General features: G+C 41.8%; 1 protein-coding gene across 1 annotated transcript in view; it reads left to right on the forward strand.

Moving 5' to 3' along the window:
• Positions 1-2,288: 2,288 nt before the first annotated feature.
• The window catches only part of LOC127586240 (meiosis initiator protein-like), a 51,958-nt gene continuing 36,145 nt past the window's right edge, over positions 2,289-18,101 (forward strand). Inside the window, exon 1 of the mRNA XM_052044043.1 lies at positions 2,289-2,304. Coding sequence (XP_051900003.1) covers positions 2,289-2,304 — 16 coding nt within the window. The remainder of the gene's footprint in view (positions 2,305-18,101) is intronic.

Consider the following 18,101-nt stretch of genomic DNA (forward strand, 5'->3'; position numbering starts at 1 on the left):
TGATCACATTGAAATATATATAATTCTAATGGGGCTTGATAGGAATGCAGGGATGATGTTCCCTGACTTATTGGTTGCATTGATTGCAATTCCATAGCACAGGAATGTAAGAGGGATTTGTACAAGAAAGTGCATTGAGGTGAAAGATCAGTCATTATCTTATTGAATGGTAGGGTGGGCGCATGAAGCCAATCAAGACTGCTCCACCATTCATCAAGATCCAGGCTGATCTTCTACCTCAACACAATTTTCCTGCCCCAGCTTTACACATCACGGAAACCAGCCTCCCCCCAATGGGGCAGAAGATACAAAAGCATAAAAGCACGTACCACCAGGCTCAAGGACAGCTTCTATTGCACTGTTATAAGACCCATGTATGATAAGATGGACTCTTGACCTTACAACCTACCTCGTTTTGGCCTTGCACCTTATTGTCTGCCTGTACTGCACTTTCTGTATAACTGCAACACTTTATTCTGCTTTCTGTTATTGTTTCCCCTTGTACTACCTCAGTGTACTGATGTGGTGAGATGACCTGTATTATGGTACATGTTACAATAATAAACCAATTTACTAATTTATCTCTTGATTCCTCTAATATATAGGAATTTAGATGACTGAGCCTCCACAGACCATCAGAGTAGAGAATTCAGAGAAGATTCACTACCCTCTGGCAGGAGGTATTTTTCTTTATTTCAATCCTAAGTGGCCTGCTCCTATCTTGAAACTGTAATCTAGTTCTAGACTCCTCATTTCGGGGAAACATCCCACCTCCCATTCCCCCATTTATCCTATTGAGCCCTCTAAGAATTTTCTATGTTTCAATGAGGTCACCTCTCATTCTTCTAAACTCTAGAGAATAGATGCCTAGCCTACTCAGTCTCTTCTCATTTGACAGACCTGCCATCCCAAGAACCAGTCTGATGAATCTTTGCTGGGCTCCCTCTATAACCAGTATATTCTTCAGGTTAGGAGACCAAACTTGAACACAATACTCCAGATGTAGTCTCACCAAGGTCCTGAATAATTGTAGTAAAACATCATCACTCTTGGATTCAAATCCACTTGCAATATAGGCCACATAACACTTGCCTAACTGCCTGCTTCACCTGCATATTAGCTTCCAGTGACTGATATAAGAAGCCAACCAGATCGCTTTGAACTTTTCTCAAACTCTTCCCATTTAAAAAAAAATTGCTTAGCTTTTCTTTTTTTCTACAAAGTGGCTAACCTCACATTTTTCCACATTGTAGTCTATCTGCCATACTGTTCCCCACTTGCTCAGCTTGCCTATATCACCTTAAAATTTCTTTGCATCTTCAATACCACTCACATTTCCACTTAGTTCTGTGTCACTCAGCCTCCTCCTCCTTCTATTTCTTGTGTTGGATTCTTGTGTTCATACTACATTAGGAATAACTGCACTTCAAGAGTATTTAACCGACATAAGTGCGTTGGGACATCCTGCTGAAAGACACAATAAAATGATAGTCTTTCTTAATTTTTTCATGGAAGAAAAGCAATGACCTGGAAACCCTTTTGTACCTGAAACAGTAGCACTATTTTTCTCTCTCCATGGCCTGACCTGCTGAGTATTGTTGGTAATTTCAATTTTTATTTTAATACTATTCATCATAATGTAAGTCCTATAATTACTTTCTATCCACTGTTCCTCCCTGCAAAAGCACTCTAAACGCAAATCTCACACACCCCTATCTCCCAAGGCCACAACCCACCTCACCACCTCTCCTAGTCTGCATTCCTCTGGTGGTCAATTCAGCTTCTTCCTCAGCCCCCTCGACCTGATCAGGCCTGTGACTAGTGACCCTCTCTCCACCATCCCTATAATCCCGCAGATTTAGCTGTATCCACAGACACATATTACCCTTCATCTATTCCATTGTGCACAAAGGAAATAGTGCCAGATCATAAGTGCCTGAGGCCAGGAATTATACCTTGAAGAACCTACAATGCAAACAAATATGAGAAGAATCTGCTATATGAAATTTTACAGCCCATTGAAGTCAAAGGAATAAAGGCAGAGAATGGTGTAAATACTGAGCAGGTAGAACATCATATGAAACATCATCGACATGAAGCATTAACTGTTTTTTTCTCTATGGATACTACCTGACCTGCTGAGTATCTTGACCATTGTTTCCAACATCTGCAGCTTCTTGCTTTTTGATGGCTTTTGATAAATGTTTTCCCCTCTGCTGAATTTGCAATCTGCACTAGGAATCAGATCTGATATTAAGAAATTCTCATTCATTCTGAGTGCAGTCAACATGAACTTCCAGGCAGGTGAGTGGTGCCTTAGAATATTGCACATTCCTTTCAGCTACCTAAAATAGCTATAAGGTTGTACTCATTCTTTTGTCAATGAAGCTGGGCTGGTTTAAAGTAGTAAGTAATCAACAATGAAAAACAAAGAATGTGTAACAGGATGTAAATATGGCAGTTACAGGAAACCTTTTCTATACATCAGACTAAAGTATTTGGAGATAAATTCCTAAAAGGGAATCAGATGCTGAAATCTCTGCAGCCTTCTCATATACACTCAGTAGCTACAATTTTCATCAAAGTTATGATTACCAATCAGGAAATGAGTTTGGGGAAACTCCCAGTATCACACTTAAGAATTAATTTTCATAGGACCTTTCATGACATTTCAAAGGACTTCCTAAATGCAGTTCATTTATACAGAGAACAGTCCTACAAAAAACAATTAATAAGCAGGTATGCATCTTGAGGGTGCTAATTGAGTGATAAAGATTGGCTAGAAGACCTAGATTTGTAATTTCAATTGTGACCTCAGATAATTTATATCCACCAACAGGGTTGTTGAGATTTTTGTTAAACATCTCAGATGACTTCTCATATTTTCTTCTGACATAGAAGGCCATTCAGCCTATTGAGTCTATGCTAGCTCTGAGAGAGCAACCTTTAGTCCCATTTTCCCACTTACTTCTTCGTAACCCATTCTTCCCCACATGCCCATCAGCTTACTCCTGATTCTTTTGTCCTTCAGTGACACTCGGGGCAATTTACTGTAGCCAGTTAACCTACCACATCTTCTTTATAATGTCACATAAGATCTGGAGGAAACCACCCGATCACAGGAATAATGTGAAAAATCCACACAGATAGCACTGGAGGTCAGGACTGAACCTGGGTTGCTGGAGCCATGTGGCACTAACCCTTGAACCACTGCGCCACCCGTGAAAGGCCTCTGAAAATGTAGCAGTCCCTCTGTACTGCACTCCTGACTGTGCAGCACTTCCTCACAATTGAACTAGACTATGAGTCTAACTTATGGAATGGGGTTCAAACCCACACTTAAAAAGTAGTCATAACTTGGGGCGGCCGGAGGCAGAGAACGAAAGTTGTGTGATGGGGAGAGCTGGAATGACATGCTGGGCGATAGAAGCTGTGCAAGACTCGTGATTAACAAAAGGCGTGAATGATCAGAGGGTTTAAATAGGAGGAAATGAATGAAATCTGTAATTATTATGAGGAAAGCAGGGAGAGGGAATCTTTTTTGTTATTGTGACGAAAAGTCATCGCCGTTAACGTTGTTTTCCTCTCCACAGATGTTACCTGACCTGTTGAATATTTCCAGCATATTCCACTTTTAGTTCAGATTTCCAGTGTCTGAAGTACTTTATTTAACAGCTGGGTTTTCAAATGTGGGGCAAAAAGCTATCTGCTGGAGGAACTCAGAGGGTCAGGAAGCATCTGGATGCTGGAGGGAAATGGACTGTCGACATTTCAGGTTGAGATCCTTCATCTGCACTGGATTTTCAAATGTGGGTTTGCATGGTAAAATTAGAAGAGTGGTGTATTTATTCAATGTTTATAATAATAAAAGGGTAAGTGGAAACAGAAAAATATATCTAGTACAGCACAGCAAAATAAAGTTTGGGAACTTTGATTAGACTAATCAATTATCAGTGAAAATTAACATTACACCAAGACATTCAGCCCATTGGATCTGCTCCGCCATTCAATCGTGGCTGTTTTGTTTTTCGTAATCAGGCTATAATTTTTCTTAATTTTAAACATAGAAAACGCTCTTATTTTGATTAAGTCCTGGAAATCACCAAGGCTTTGAGAAAAACTACCTTGATTTTTTTTAGAGTTGAAGTATTTTAAAGCGGGATTTGTAAAATAAACGTTGATGGAATTGTTTTTTTTATAATGGAATGAAAATTTCTTGAGGGAAATTCGGCAGCGACGCAGCCCACGCCCGCACCGGACACCACCCGGAGATGGTGTGAGAGGGTTTCAGTCACACTCCCGCGCCACTCCTCAGCTAGCAACAGGTCCCAGCCAATCACCGCGCTCTTGCCTCGGACCGCTGACCAATGGCAGGTGCGAGCCCGCTCCCGGGCACAAGCCCGAAGCCGATTCCAACGCCCAACTGTCCCCAGGCGGGAGGGGGGGGGGGGGGGGGGGAAAGGGGTGAACCGCGCTTGCGCGCTCGGCGGTGGGCTGGCGGGTGGGGGCAAAGTGGGTGGGGCGTTGGTGGGGAGCACGTGACCCGGTTTCGGCGGGGGCGAGGGGAGCGGGAGCACGTGACCTCTCTTCAATGGAGCACAGGGAGAGAGAGGGAACTGAGGTAAAGAGGGGGAGAGGCTAGTTATGACGTAAGAAGAGAGCAAGTTATACACTCAGTCATTATAAATGAAGTGCAATTATTGTATTATCCACAGCAGGGAATAACTTACAGCATATTATGGCCAACAGTGATTGGCATTGCGACGGGATGACTTTATGGCTTGATCTGCCCTCTCACCATTGACGACAATGTTCGTACCCCTTCCCCCGGCCGTTTCATTGGTGATGGAGATCAACCAGGAGGTGGGATTGGTTTCCGTAGGTTGGCGGATGCACGGTAGTGCGGCGGTTAGCGTAACGCTATTACAGCGCCAGTGACCCGGGTTCAAGTCCGGCCGCCGTCTGTAAGGAGTTTGTACGTTCTCCCCGTGACTGCGTGGGTTTCCTCCGGGTGCTCCGGTTTCCTCCCACATTCCAAAGACGTACAGGTTAGGAAATTGTGGGCATGTTATGTTGGCGCCGGAAGCATGGCGACACTTGCGGGCTGCCCCCAGAGCACTCTACGCAAAAAGATGTATTTCACTCTGTGTTTCGATGTACATGTGACTAATAAAGATATCTACCCATCTATAAGCCCTTCCAGAAAGTGAAGGTGGCACGATATGGTTGGGAAACCCAGTGTTGAACCATTGACCTTCCCATGGGCGTGTCTGTTGGCCTCTGATGAAGGTGAAGTGAGAAAGTGAAGGCAACTTCAATGCGGTGTCTATGTTCTCTTTCTTGTTGGAAAAAGGAATACGGAACTCTGTGTGACGGCCCTGATTCTAGAACTTCCAGTAGGAAACAATCTGGCAGAAGTTAGCCGGAATGCAAAGACTTGGATACGTTACAGTTCAATGGCCTGGAATTTAGAAAGTTAAGGGGTGATTTGGTTGGGATTTTTAAGATATTAAGATGCACTCTTATTGAGGACTATTTCAACTGGTTAGGGGGTCTGAGACCACAGGATGGAGTCTAAAATTTGGAACCAGGGTTTCAGGAATTGAAATTTGGAAACACTTCTACATGAAATTCCTTTCCCCAAACAGCAGTTGATGTGGGGAGGGTTGGGAGAGGTGGGCAGTGATAGGGCAACAATTGCTAATTTTAAATCAGAGATTGAAAGATTTTGTTAACCGGAGATTATAAAGGGAATTGTGGAAAAGGTGGGTCTATACAATTGGGATACAGACTACCCTTGCTCTTTCAACAGCACCAGGTGCTAGATGGCCTCCTCCTCTATCAATATTTGCTTGGACCCTCATTGTGTTCAGTTATGGACGCTGCACAGTGGGGAGGGGCAGAGCAGAATCATTTAGTAAGATAAGTGCGAGATGACGCACGTTGGGAGGACTAATAAGGGTAGAACACTATGAATCGTAGGTCTATATGGAGTACTGAGGAACAGAGGGACCTCCATGTAGAAGTCCAAGATCCCCGAAGTTGGCACTACAGTTAGATATGGGATACTAGCCTTCATTAACCGGAGCATAAAATATAAGAGCAGGGAGGTTTGGTCCCTGATGGAGTATTGTGTGCAGTTCTGGTCGTTACATTATTAGAAATGATATGATTGCATTGGAGAGGGTGCAAAGGAGATTCACTTCTATGTTGTCTGGGATGGAGAGTTTCATTTATAAGGGGAGACTGGATAGGCTGGGTTTGTTTTGAGTGGAGGGAGGACCAGATCGAGGATTTAAAAATTATCAGGAGCATAATTAGTGGAAACCTATATTTCCACAATGGAGGTATCTAAAACTAGAGGACATAGGTTTCAGGCAAGGAGTAAGAGTTTTGAAGGGGATCTGAGGAAGAACTTTTTCACCCAGAGGGTGGTTGGAAACTGGAACACACTGCCGAAGGGGGTGGTGGAGGCAGAGACTCTCGCAATATTTAAGAAGTATCTGGATGAGCACTTGAATCGCCAAGGCATAGAAGGCTGCAGACCAAGTGCTGGTAAATGGGATTACAATAGATAGATATTCAATGGTGGGCCAAAGGGCCTGTTTCTGTGCTGTATGACTCTGAGAGTCCCTAAAATTATTCCATAGTCTATAGTCTGAACGATGAGGCAAGGCAGAATTGTAGATTAAGGGGTGATCTGCTTTTGAATTTAAAATAATTAAGAGATTTGATAGATTGGACGCAAAGAAGTTATTTCTTTCGCTTTGGCAATCCAGAACCATAATCTTAATGTTAGAGGTAGGTTGTATAGGAATGAAATCTCTGCTGTGTATCTGTTATCTCTGGACTTGATTGTTCCAACTGACCTACCCTTGTAGAGCTGAGCTTATCCAAATATCTGTTGCCAGTGTTCTAACTCTCATCAATTCTTTTCAACCATTTACCACTGCACTTACTGACCTTCTTTAGCACTTGGTTAGGCATGGCCTTGATTATTTTTAAAATTTTCAGACTGGTTTACGAATCTCTCCTTTGTCTTGCTTCCCTCATTATTTGTGGATTCTTAATTCTGATTCTGAAGTCTCGATCAGTCCAACAATTCCCTGATCTTCTCCAATCCTATTCCTCATTTAGTTGTTTACCAATGGCTGCTGTGCCTTAAACTGCCTGGACCCTAAGGTCTCGAGTGTGCTCCATAAACTTCTCTGAATCTTTATGCACCTTTAAAACATTCTTTAATCTCTTTGACCAAGCCATTGGTTACCTGGCCTTAGATATAACAAGGATTTTTGTTTGGATGCAGCAGTGAAACACCAAGACATGTTTTCTGAAGAGAAATGGAATCTAAAGGATAGAGGCAAGTATGGGATTGACTGTGGTGGGATCCCAATCTGACACCATTATTGTAAAAACCTTATTCTTGTCTTATACCCAGCTTCTTAAAACAATACAGAAGGAGGACATTCAGTTCATTTAGTCCATGCTGGCTCCTAAGGGAGTGATCCCGAGAGTGCACATTGATGGTACCTTCCACATTAATTTGGTCTAATTCACCTTGCAATTCTCCAAAAGAACGTGCATCTGACATGGAACTCACAGGCGTGACCTTAAGGCAAGAAGTGCCTAGTTAAATTTCTGAGTAATTTTTGAAGAAGCTTGAAGCCATTGAGGATAAAGCAGACCACTGGCATGGCATGCTCTTCATAACGTAACCATTCATTTCCTTCACCATTGGTGCACCTGCAGTGTGTACCATCCACAAAATGCACAGCAATTACTTGCCAAGACTACTCTCACAGCACCGTGATTTCAACCATCGAGAATGACAAAGGAAACAGGTGCTTAGGAATACATTCAATGTGGGTTCTCTTCTAACTTGCACACCAACCTGACTTCGGAACATATCAACTTTCCTTTGTTGTTGCTGGTTCTAAATGCTGGAAATCCCTCACCAACAGCATTAAGGGACCTTCACCAGAAGGACTGTAGCAGTTCAAGAAGGTGGGTCAGTACCAGCTTCTGAAGGACAATTAGGGAAAGACAAAGCATACTGCCTTTTCGGCAACACTCAGATCCCAAGAAATGAATGAATAATAAATTGTACACAGACCCAGTGATGATTATCAGTCTGGATGAAGGGTCTCGATCCGAAACGTCGACTGTCCATTTCCTACCACAGAGGCTGCCTGACCCGCTGAGTTCCTCCAGCATCTTGTTTGTTGCTCCAGATTTCAACATGTGCAGCCTCTTGTGTCTCTATGGCTGTTATTATGTTTCACTCTGTGTAATTCCATTTTCAGTCACTTGGTACCTAAATAGCACTAGATAATTTGATTTCTAAACATTAGTGCATCCCACTCTGTCTTCATTTTTAAAAGTTAGGGGCATCACACCCTGATCGAATTCTGTTCTCAACATGTGGGCACATTTCCAGAGGGATTCCTGAACCCAGAATGAAGACAGGAACCCAGTCATATTATTTTACTTGTCCCACAACTAAGTAGACAACCAACCTGCTGCTTCCCGGTGACTCAGTGCTCCATGAGTTAACTCACTGATCCATTGGGCCCTTGATCTAAAGAAGCCAAGGTGAAGGATAAAACAACGGCAGAAATTCTTTCATTAAACTAATGAATAATTTTGTTTGACATAAGGTTAGATGTACCAGAGTGGGAGCAGGTTTGTGTGGCACTTATGTATGAAACATTTTTCTAGATTTTTTTTATCCAATGCTAATATGCAATGTAAGTTTTAAAATGAAACTCAGTAGTATTCGTAACATCTTTTTTTTAAAAAATTATCATTTTTCAGCTGCATGTGACAAAAGTATTTTGAGAAGAGGAAGTTTCGGATTGCTTTAAAGAAAGAATGTATTTATATAACATCCTATCATGATTTTAGCACATCCTGAAGACCTGCACATCCAATGATAAATAATTTTTTTCAATGCAGTGAGTGTTATTTTCAGGCCAAATCAGCCATGAACTTGCACTCAACCGTTTAACTACCATCCCTTGAAATTCAATGGTATTACCGTGGAACCCTTCACCATCAACATCCTGGTGTCATAGTCATTGAGTCACACAGCACAGAAACGGACCCTTCGGCCACCACTTCCATGCCAGCCTTTTTTGCCCATCTACTCTAATCCCATTTGCGCACATTAGGTCTATATCCTTCTACAATTTGCCTGTTTAAGTATCTGTATAAATGTCTATTAAGTGTAGTTTTTGTATCTGATTCCACCACATCCTCTGGCAGCAAGGTCCACTTATCGACCACTTTCTGTGTAAAAGAAATTCTCCCCTCAAATCCTCTTCAAATCTCCTTCCACTACCATGGGAAAAATATTCTATCCTCTCTGTTATTCTATATACCTCTATCAGGTCAGCCTTCAACCTCCTTCGCTCTTGGAAAAACAAGCCCAGCTGATCCAATCTCTCCCCATAACTGAAGTTCTACTAAACTAAATCAGGCAACATCCTGGTGAATCTCCTTTCCACTCCCTGCAGCACAACCATATCCTTCCTGCAATGTGGTGACCAGGACTGCATGCAATAGTGCAGTCTAACCAATATTTTGTAAATTTGCAACATATCGTCCCGACTTTTATATGCTCTGCCCCAGCCTATGAAGGTAAGCATGTCATATGCCTTCTTCACCACTAACAACCTGTGCTGCCACTTGCAGGGAGCTGTGGACTTGAACCCCAAGGTCCCTCTGTTCATCAACATTATTTAGCACCCTACCATTTACTGTATATTTCCTTACCTCTATTTGACTTTCCAAAATTCACCTTGCACTTGTTGGGATTAAATTCTATCTACCAATGCTCCACCCAACTTTCCATCTGATCTATATTCTGTTGTAGCCCTTGACAATCTTCCTCTCTGTCCAGAACACCACCAACTTTCATGTGATCCACAAACTTGCAAACCATACCTCGTATATTCACATCCAAGTCGTTAATATATATCACAAGCAACAAGGGTCCTCGCACTGATTCCCATTGGTCAAAGACTTCCAATCAGAAACTCATCTGGTGGTTGTTATTTATTAGGAATCTAATGGCAAAAATAATATGGTTGAAGGGCAATTAGGGATCCTAGGGCAAATGGCCACTTCCTACTCCCAAAACCTTTCTACCATCTACAGTGCACAAGTGAGGAACATAATGGAATAGTCTTTATTTATCTGGATGAGTTTATTTCCAGCAACACCCAAGTAGCTTGATACCTATCAGGATAAAGCAATCCACTTGATTGGCAACTTACCAACCACAATAAACGTTCCCTTCGTTTACCACCAACGGATCATGACTGCAATGAGTACCACCCACAAAATGCACTGCAGTTAATCATCAATGCTACATACCTCCCAGACCTACAGCCTTTACTTACAAGAGGGCCAAGGGCAGCAGGTACATGGGAACACCACTAGCTATGGATTTTCCTCCACATTATCTGGACCAGAAATATTTTGCCATTATCTGGACCAGCAATATTTTGTCATTGTCACTGATTCTAAAATCCTAGAACTCCCTACCAACAACACTGTGGGAGTAGTTTCACCACATGGACTCCAGAAGGCAACTCAAGGACATTTGAATGTGGACAATATAAGCAGCACCAAAACGTGAAAATGAAGTTTATAAAGTCTAAGAGAAAGTAAGATGATTCATTGATCTGACAGCCAATGTTGAATGGGAGAACTGACTGATCTTGTGTAAACGTGCAGATCTTAATATAACATCAAACACAAAAAAGATGGGATATCTGAAACTAACACAACACCAAAGTGTAAGGTTATTTAGCCGACTTCTGAACTGGAGCTTTAACTCATGAACTTCTGATTCAGAAAATAATGCTGCCAACTAAGCCAAGCTAGATGTTGAGAATTTAATTGTGTACATGTGCAGTTTTATGCATCTTGCTGCAGTGATATTAAGCCAGTGATGGCCGTGGCCAAGTCGAGATATCGAAACAGGACAGTGGAAGTTTACACTAATACCCAGCTCAAGTGCATATAGAGACCGAGGGACAGATAGGTAACAGCTGCATTCATCAAGGCACATCGAGAAGGGAAGAGACTTGAAAATACTGAAAATCATTATCACCAGTTGAAAGAGGAAGAATAGGTTAATCCTACAGCACAGAATTTGCCCATTTAGCACGTTGTGACTTTTGACTCATTCAGTGCTATCCATATATTTCCACTCTCCATAGCCCTGCAAATATTCTTCTAATAGTCAAGCTTCAGAATTAGGTGATGAAAAGTTTCACCCTTGAGATGGATCTCCACTGTTGTAGCGTCATTGTAAATGATTATTCCTTTCAGTGCAGCCCTGAATTTGTAAGATTAATCCAAAATCAGAGTGAACTTTACTGGAAACTCCTGGAAAGGTTTGAATGGCAACTCTCTCGGTTTGTGCCAAAGTGCCATAATATCTATTAGTCCTGGTCCTTCTAGCGGAAAGTGATGATCAAGAGTATTATAACACTTCTTTTTTACTCCCAACTTTTTATGCTAAAATTTGCAGATAGAGGTATTTCAGTAGCTTTTTTTTCTTTTTAATATAAAATTATTCATTGAACCCTGGCACCACATGTGGAGTACATGATATGACATGATGCTATATCCCTTGCATGTTCAAATTTAAAATATGTAGTGTGGTTTGCTACCAATCACTGCAGATTTGCATTCAACAGGAAGTGAATACAATGATTTATAACTGGATCTACATAGTAAGTATGTCAGTTGTTGCAAACAAGGTAAGTTACTTGCTTGTAAGGTACTAAATATTTGCAGATTTCTGAGATGTTGACTCTGTGACCAAGTTTATATGATGTGCAGAATTTGCCCTGAGGGGACTTCTCATTTAATTTACATTGCAAAAGAGCTGCAGAGGTTGTTTGATCAGTGAGGGGGTGACACACAATGCAAAGAAGTCTAAAATTTGGAAGATTAAAAGCAGCTGATGCAAAGAACAAGTAACGTAGAGGCTGTATGAGGCTAATTTGGTTAAACATGCTTAAGTTTTAATTGTGCGATATGGGTGTCACAAACAAGGCAAAACTTATTATCCACCACTAATTGTCCTTGATATGGTGGTGATGAGCCCTGTTCTTGAAACGCAACAGTTCGTGCGATGAAGGGGCTCCTTCCTTGTGAATAGGTAAGGAATTCCAAGATTTAGACCCAGTGACAATGAAGGAACAGATATTTCCCAATAAGGATGTTGTGCAATTTGGATGGGAAGAGGTAATGAGTGTTCTGATGCACCTGTTGACTTGAACTACTTAGTGGTAGGAGTTGTGGATTTGGGAGGTACTCTTGGAATACCCTTGGCAAGTAACTGAGGTGCAGATACACTGCATTGGTGGCGAAGGAAGTGGATGTGGTGCTAATCAAGTGGCCTTGTTTTTCCTGAATGGTATTAACCTTCGTGAATATCATTGGGTTGCACTCATGCAGAGCAGTGGAGAGCATTCTATCACAATGTTGGATAGTATCTGCAGCATAACTGAACAGACTCAAGGGATTGAATGGCCAGCTCCTAATCCCAATGATGAGAGTTGATCCTAAATTTTTAAAAAATTAGAAATAGAGACTAACTGCATGGAAAACACAAAATACATAGTAGGGGGGAAATAAAGTTTGTTTTTTGCTTGCAGGATCTTTAATGAGAGAGAAACAAAGGAATGCTTTTGAGAATAATGACCTCCTTAATCCAAGTTAAACATGAAGTTGAGGTAAGTGTCCTTTAGCCCCTTTCTCCGACATGATTATATTTGAGTAATAAAATTGACTCTTGCTCTGAGGCTGGATGCTCTTCAACAAAACCTTTGCAAGATAGGTTGCAAAGGTTTTGTTGAATGTGGGATAGGAGAGGGATGATCTCGAAAGTCAGTGTGTTAATTGGTTGCTGTGCTGCAAGTTTTAATATGGTTTGTGCCTCAAACTTCTTCAATGGAAAAGTAGCAATGAAAATGTGTCCTTGCTGATTGTTCTCAGGATTGCAAATCTGTGGAATTAACTCCCCTGCTATGATATGGGTGTATTGCTGGCAATACCATTCCTTACCCTTTATCCATAATTTCCCTTCAGAAAGGAGTGGTGAGCTGCCTCCTTGAACCTCTACAATCCAAACTTGGGACCTTTCCAGTTTGCATGATTTTACCTATTGTCATTGGATCTCATTTAGAGGAGTTATAAGCCTTATGGTAGAGAAACAAAGGACTGCAAATGCTGGAATATCTAAATGAAAAACATTATGATGCTGGAGGAACTCAGCAGGCCAGACAGCATCCGTGGAGAAAAGCAGGCGGTCAACGTTTCGGGTCAGGACCCTTCTTCAGGACTGAAGATAGGAAAAGGGGAAGCCCAATATATAGGAGGGAAAAGCAGAGCAGTGATAGGTGGACAAAAGAGGGGAGGTGGGGTGGGCACAGGGCAGTGATAAAGTAGATGCAGGTGAGAGATAGTGATAGGCAAGTGCAGGGGAGGAGGGGAGAGCAGATCCACTGGGGGATGGGTGGCCTCCTTTACATTGGCGAGACCAAACGCAGACTAGGTGACTGTGTCGCAGAACACTGGCGCTTCGTCTGTACCACGATCTGCATCTCCCCGTTGCCAGTCACTTCAACTCCCCCTCCCACACTATCACAGATATGTCAGTTCTCGGCCTCCTCCACTGCCAGGAGAAGTCCAAGTGCAAACTGGAGGAACAGCACCTCATTTTCCGTCTTGGAAACCTTGTAGCTTAATGGCATGAACATTGAATTATCCCACTTTAAATAATCCCCCAACACCCTCCCACCTCGCTCCACACTCCCCCCCCCCATTGACTCTTCTTTTCCCTTTCCTAGCCTATCTCTCTTTTTTCTACCCTTTTTTCCTCCTTACCTTTGATCCATCCCCGGTGGATCTGCTCTCCCCTCCTCCCCCGCACCTGCCTATCACTGTCTCTTACCTGCATCTACCTATCACCACCTCGTGCCCACCCATCCTCCCCTCTTTCGTCCAGCTATCAGTGCTCTGCTTTTCCCTCCTATAGGCTTCCCCTTTTCCTATCTTCAGTCCTGAAGAACAGTCCTGACCCGAAACATTGACCACCTGCCTTTCTCCACGGATGCTGCCTGGCCTGCTGAGTTCCTCCAGCATCTTAGTGTTTTTCATAAGCCTTATGGTGTTTGCCAGAAATAGCATTTATTTGTATTCCTCCTCTTAAGAGGCTTCTCTCCATTAGTGCAGCTAATTGATGGTTGTTAAATCTATGATTGCCTTTTTTATAATTGCTTCTTCAGAAAAACTATTTTACTTCCTAACTTACTTCAGGAGGATTGGAATTTTGAGCAATATGTACAGATTCCATCAAGGAGAGATATTCTGACTTTGAATTATAGAGAACTAATGACTCCAGACAGCCAGAAAATTAAACTATCTCCTCTGCAACATCGTCGAAAGCAAAGGTAAAATATTTTGGCTGAAATTTGCTGAAAGACTAACTGTGTGTGAATTCTCTTTGCCATTATTAATGTGTAAATCAACTAGCAAAATATGACACAGAAGATTTTCCCAATGAATTGCAAGTTGCATCATGTTTCTGGGCAACAGCAAATGTACGTGTTAATGGAAAAGAAAAACTGCAGATGCTGGAAATTTGAAATAAAAACAAAATGCAGGAGATACATGGAAGATCAGGCATCGTCTGTTGAGAGAGAAACAGCGGTAACATTTCAGATTAATGATCTTTTATCAGAGGAGTCGAATAGTAAGTAGGATTGGAGGGGAGATGAGCATTTATTTTCAATCAGAGGATGAGAGGGGTTTGGAATTCCTGCCTGAAAAGGTTGGTGGTAGAGACAGGAACTCACACCATATTTAAAAGGTATTGAACAGGTCTCCATGGCTTGCAGGACCATGGATCTCATGATGGAAGGTGGGATGAGGGTGGAGACCTCTTTTTTGATTCACACACACACACACACACACAGAGTGAACCTCTTTCGGTGTTGTAAATTTAATACATTTCTATTCTGTGGAGCAGTCTGACAAACTAGAGACAATGGAGGGATCAGGAAACAAGTTGTTGAGGGAAGACTGAGCAATTGTGAGCAATTTTGCGCCCTGTATCTAAGGAAGGATGTGCTGGCCCTCAAAAGGGTCCAGAGGACATTCACAAGAATGATCCCAGGAATGAAAGGCTTAACATATGAGGAGCGTTTGATGTCTCTGAGCCTGTACTTGATGGAGTTCAGAAGGATGAGGGGACATCTTATTGAAACCTACCGAATACTGAAAGGCCTGGATAGAGTGGACATGGAGAGGATGTTTCCATTAGTAGGAGAATCTAGGATCCGAGGGTACAGCCTCAGAATAAGGGGATGTCCTCTTTAAAACTGAGATGAGGAGGAATTTCTTCAGCCAGAGGGTGGTGAATCTGTGGAATTCGTTGCCACAGAGGGCAGTGGAGGCCAAGTCATTGGGTGTATTAAAGGCAGAGATTGATAGGTTCTTGATTGGTAAGGTGTTTAAAGGTTACAGGGAGAAGGCGGGAGAATGGGGTTGAGAAGAAAATCAGTCAAGATTGAATGGTGGAGCAGACCCGATGGGCCGAATGGCCTAATTCTGGTCCTCTGTCTTATGGTCTTACGGCTGTGCATTCTTGACATTTATGTACAGAATGTTGCTGTATTTTTGGATGACTTGAGTCACACTGCATGAGCTTTGAGAAAACTGTGTCTTGCCTCTAATCTTTTAGTGAGCTTCAAGTAGTAGCTATATTTGGACTTTGATTTCCATTAAATTTACCACAAAAAAGTGTATGTCTACATGTATGTTGATAATACACAGCCTTACCTCACAGAAAATTGTCTAGTAATTAATAATTTGTCCCCTTTTATGCTTGTTAATTGTTATTGACTACCAGTGAATTACAAGAAAAGTTAATGAGGGAAATGGGATTGCTCTGTGAGCTGATATAAACATGATAGGCCAAAATATCCTCTGTCTATGCTGTAAGGAAATATAAAAATGGAATTTCTCCAGCCCAGAAACTGAACAATTAAAATGTGGAGTCTTACATCCTCAAGCAAATAAATTTTTGTTGGAGATTTTAAAAAATTAAGGAGGTTCAGTCATTTACCAGGGTCCCAGATGGGTAATGGTCATTACTGGATCATCATCAGTTTTTCCAACAACTTACAAGCTAGAAGTATCTTAGATGAAAATACAGGAAAATGCTGAAGTTACCAGGCATACCTGTTGCATAAACTGTGTGGTCTGGTTTGATGCAATAACCCAAAGACTTTCGAGTTACTGAGCTTAAAGGTTACGTTTTCAAACTGGTGTTTGACTCTCTCTACCCTCCTCCCAAAAGGGGTTCCTTGTCAGTTAGAAAGGAGCACCATTGTAAAAGTGATTAGGTTTGTGTTGAGAATGTGTTAGAGCCCCCAGAGAAAGCCAATCTCTCTCTAAAGAACCATAGCGAAAGAAGTTTGGTAACCTTTATCCTGAAGTGCTGTATCGGGACTTAAAGAACAATTTCAGTCTCTCATAAATGTACACTTCTAGCCTTGAAGTGACTGCAGATGAAGGCAATTGACAGTGCTTCGAATGACATTCCCCTGTTAGATATTTTTGTCATGGCATTTACCAGTTTTAAAACAAACATGTTTACAAAGGCAATGGATCAAAGACTGCCTTTAAACTGCAGTGATCTTTCTCAGGTCATTATGGCAACAGGGGTCCCTGGGATAGCTTTCTGTTTCGTGTAATGATAGCATTTAGGAAGCTGATGCTGCCTTTTGTTAGAATATAAAGGTGTCAGCATTGAGTGGTATTTCTGCGTGTGTTAGTAGTTGCAGGAGGGGTCCACCTTTAACAGTTGAGGTTATTGAGTCCATTAAGATAAAAATATTGCACAACTAAGTGACACGAATTCTGGCAAATCTATCCTGCCGGTCTCCCAAACACTGGGTCGTATGTACAGGCTTTGTAAACTGGGGAGGACCTGTAGTTCAATATGGAGTCAATACCCATTACCTGGGTCACAAGTGTAAGTTATTAGCCAGCGGTATCACAATCACCCCTTAATCGTCATGGGTTCAGGCTCCGCAAAACTTTACCATGTAATCCTGGGTTGATAGACATGATATTTTGATTGACATTTTGAGAGACAGCTGCACAGTTTAAGGAGCTGAGCTTCAGAGCAGAAATTAAACTGACACTGCTTTTCTGATAGATGGAAAAGATCCAATAGAATTACCTGGGGCAAGAGCAAGGGGGCTCCCCTCAATAACCTTCAACCGATGTAAAATAGATTAACTAGTTATTTATCATGCCACAGTTGATGGCACTTTTCTGTGTGTGAATTAGCTGCCACAATTCATACAACCATGACAATGTTTCACATTGACTGTTGAGCCATCCTCATACATGTGTTGGGAAGTAAAATTCCTTTTGTTGTTTTACCATGTGATAGACTCATTCCACAGCAAAGTTTCTGGGCATGGTCTTGCATCTTGTGGGTGAATTTGCTTCATTGGACATCATGTCTAAATAACACAGCAGTTTGCAGCGATACAAATCCAGAGGCATGTCTCACGAAACAGAGTTGTTGTTCTCAATCATTACAGCTCCTATTTGAAAGAGATGGTTTGAGTGTCAGGGGCATTTTAATATTTGGAAGAGTCAAAAAGTCAGGGACTATTAATGTGAAATTATCACTGATAAATCTAATGAAGAACTTGGGGCAAACTTCCCTACACAGAGAACTGAGAGAATGTGGAACTTACTATGCAGAAACTTAGAAATGAATAAAAGGATATGCAGATAGGTTGAAACAAAATAGAGCACAAAAACTGGTATATACCAGTTCTACACATTGGATTACTTGGTGTTATAAATTCTGTAGGATGCTGCATATGCTATATAAATGTAAATTGATGTTAATTTCTGATATTGGAATATGATTGCCACAGCTGGCCAGCAGATGGTGCTCCGGGGTCTCAGACAGTGCTCCTCTAATGGGCAACAATAACTAACAAAGCAATTTGGATGGGGCTTATTTTTGGCAATGCAGAACTGGGACTGGG

This window comes from Pristis pectinata, chromosome 35 (assembly GCF_009764475.1).
Source record: "Pristis pectinata isolate sPriPec2 chromosome 35, sPriPec2.1.pri, whole genome shotgun sequence".
Lineage (NCBI taxonomy): Eukaryota > Metazoa > Chordata > Chondrichthyes > Rhinopristiformes > Pristidae > Pristis > Pristis pectinata.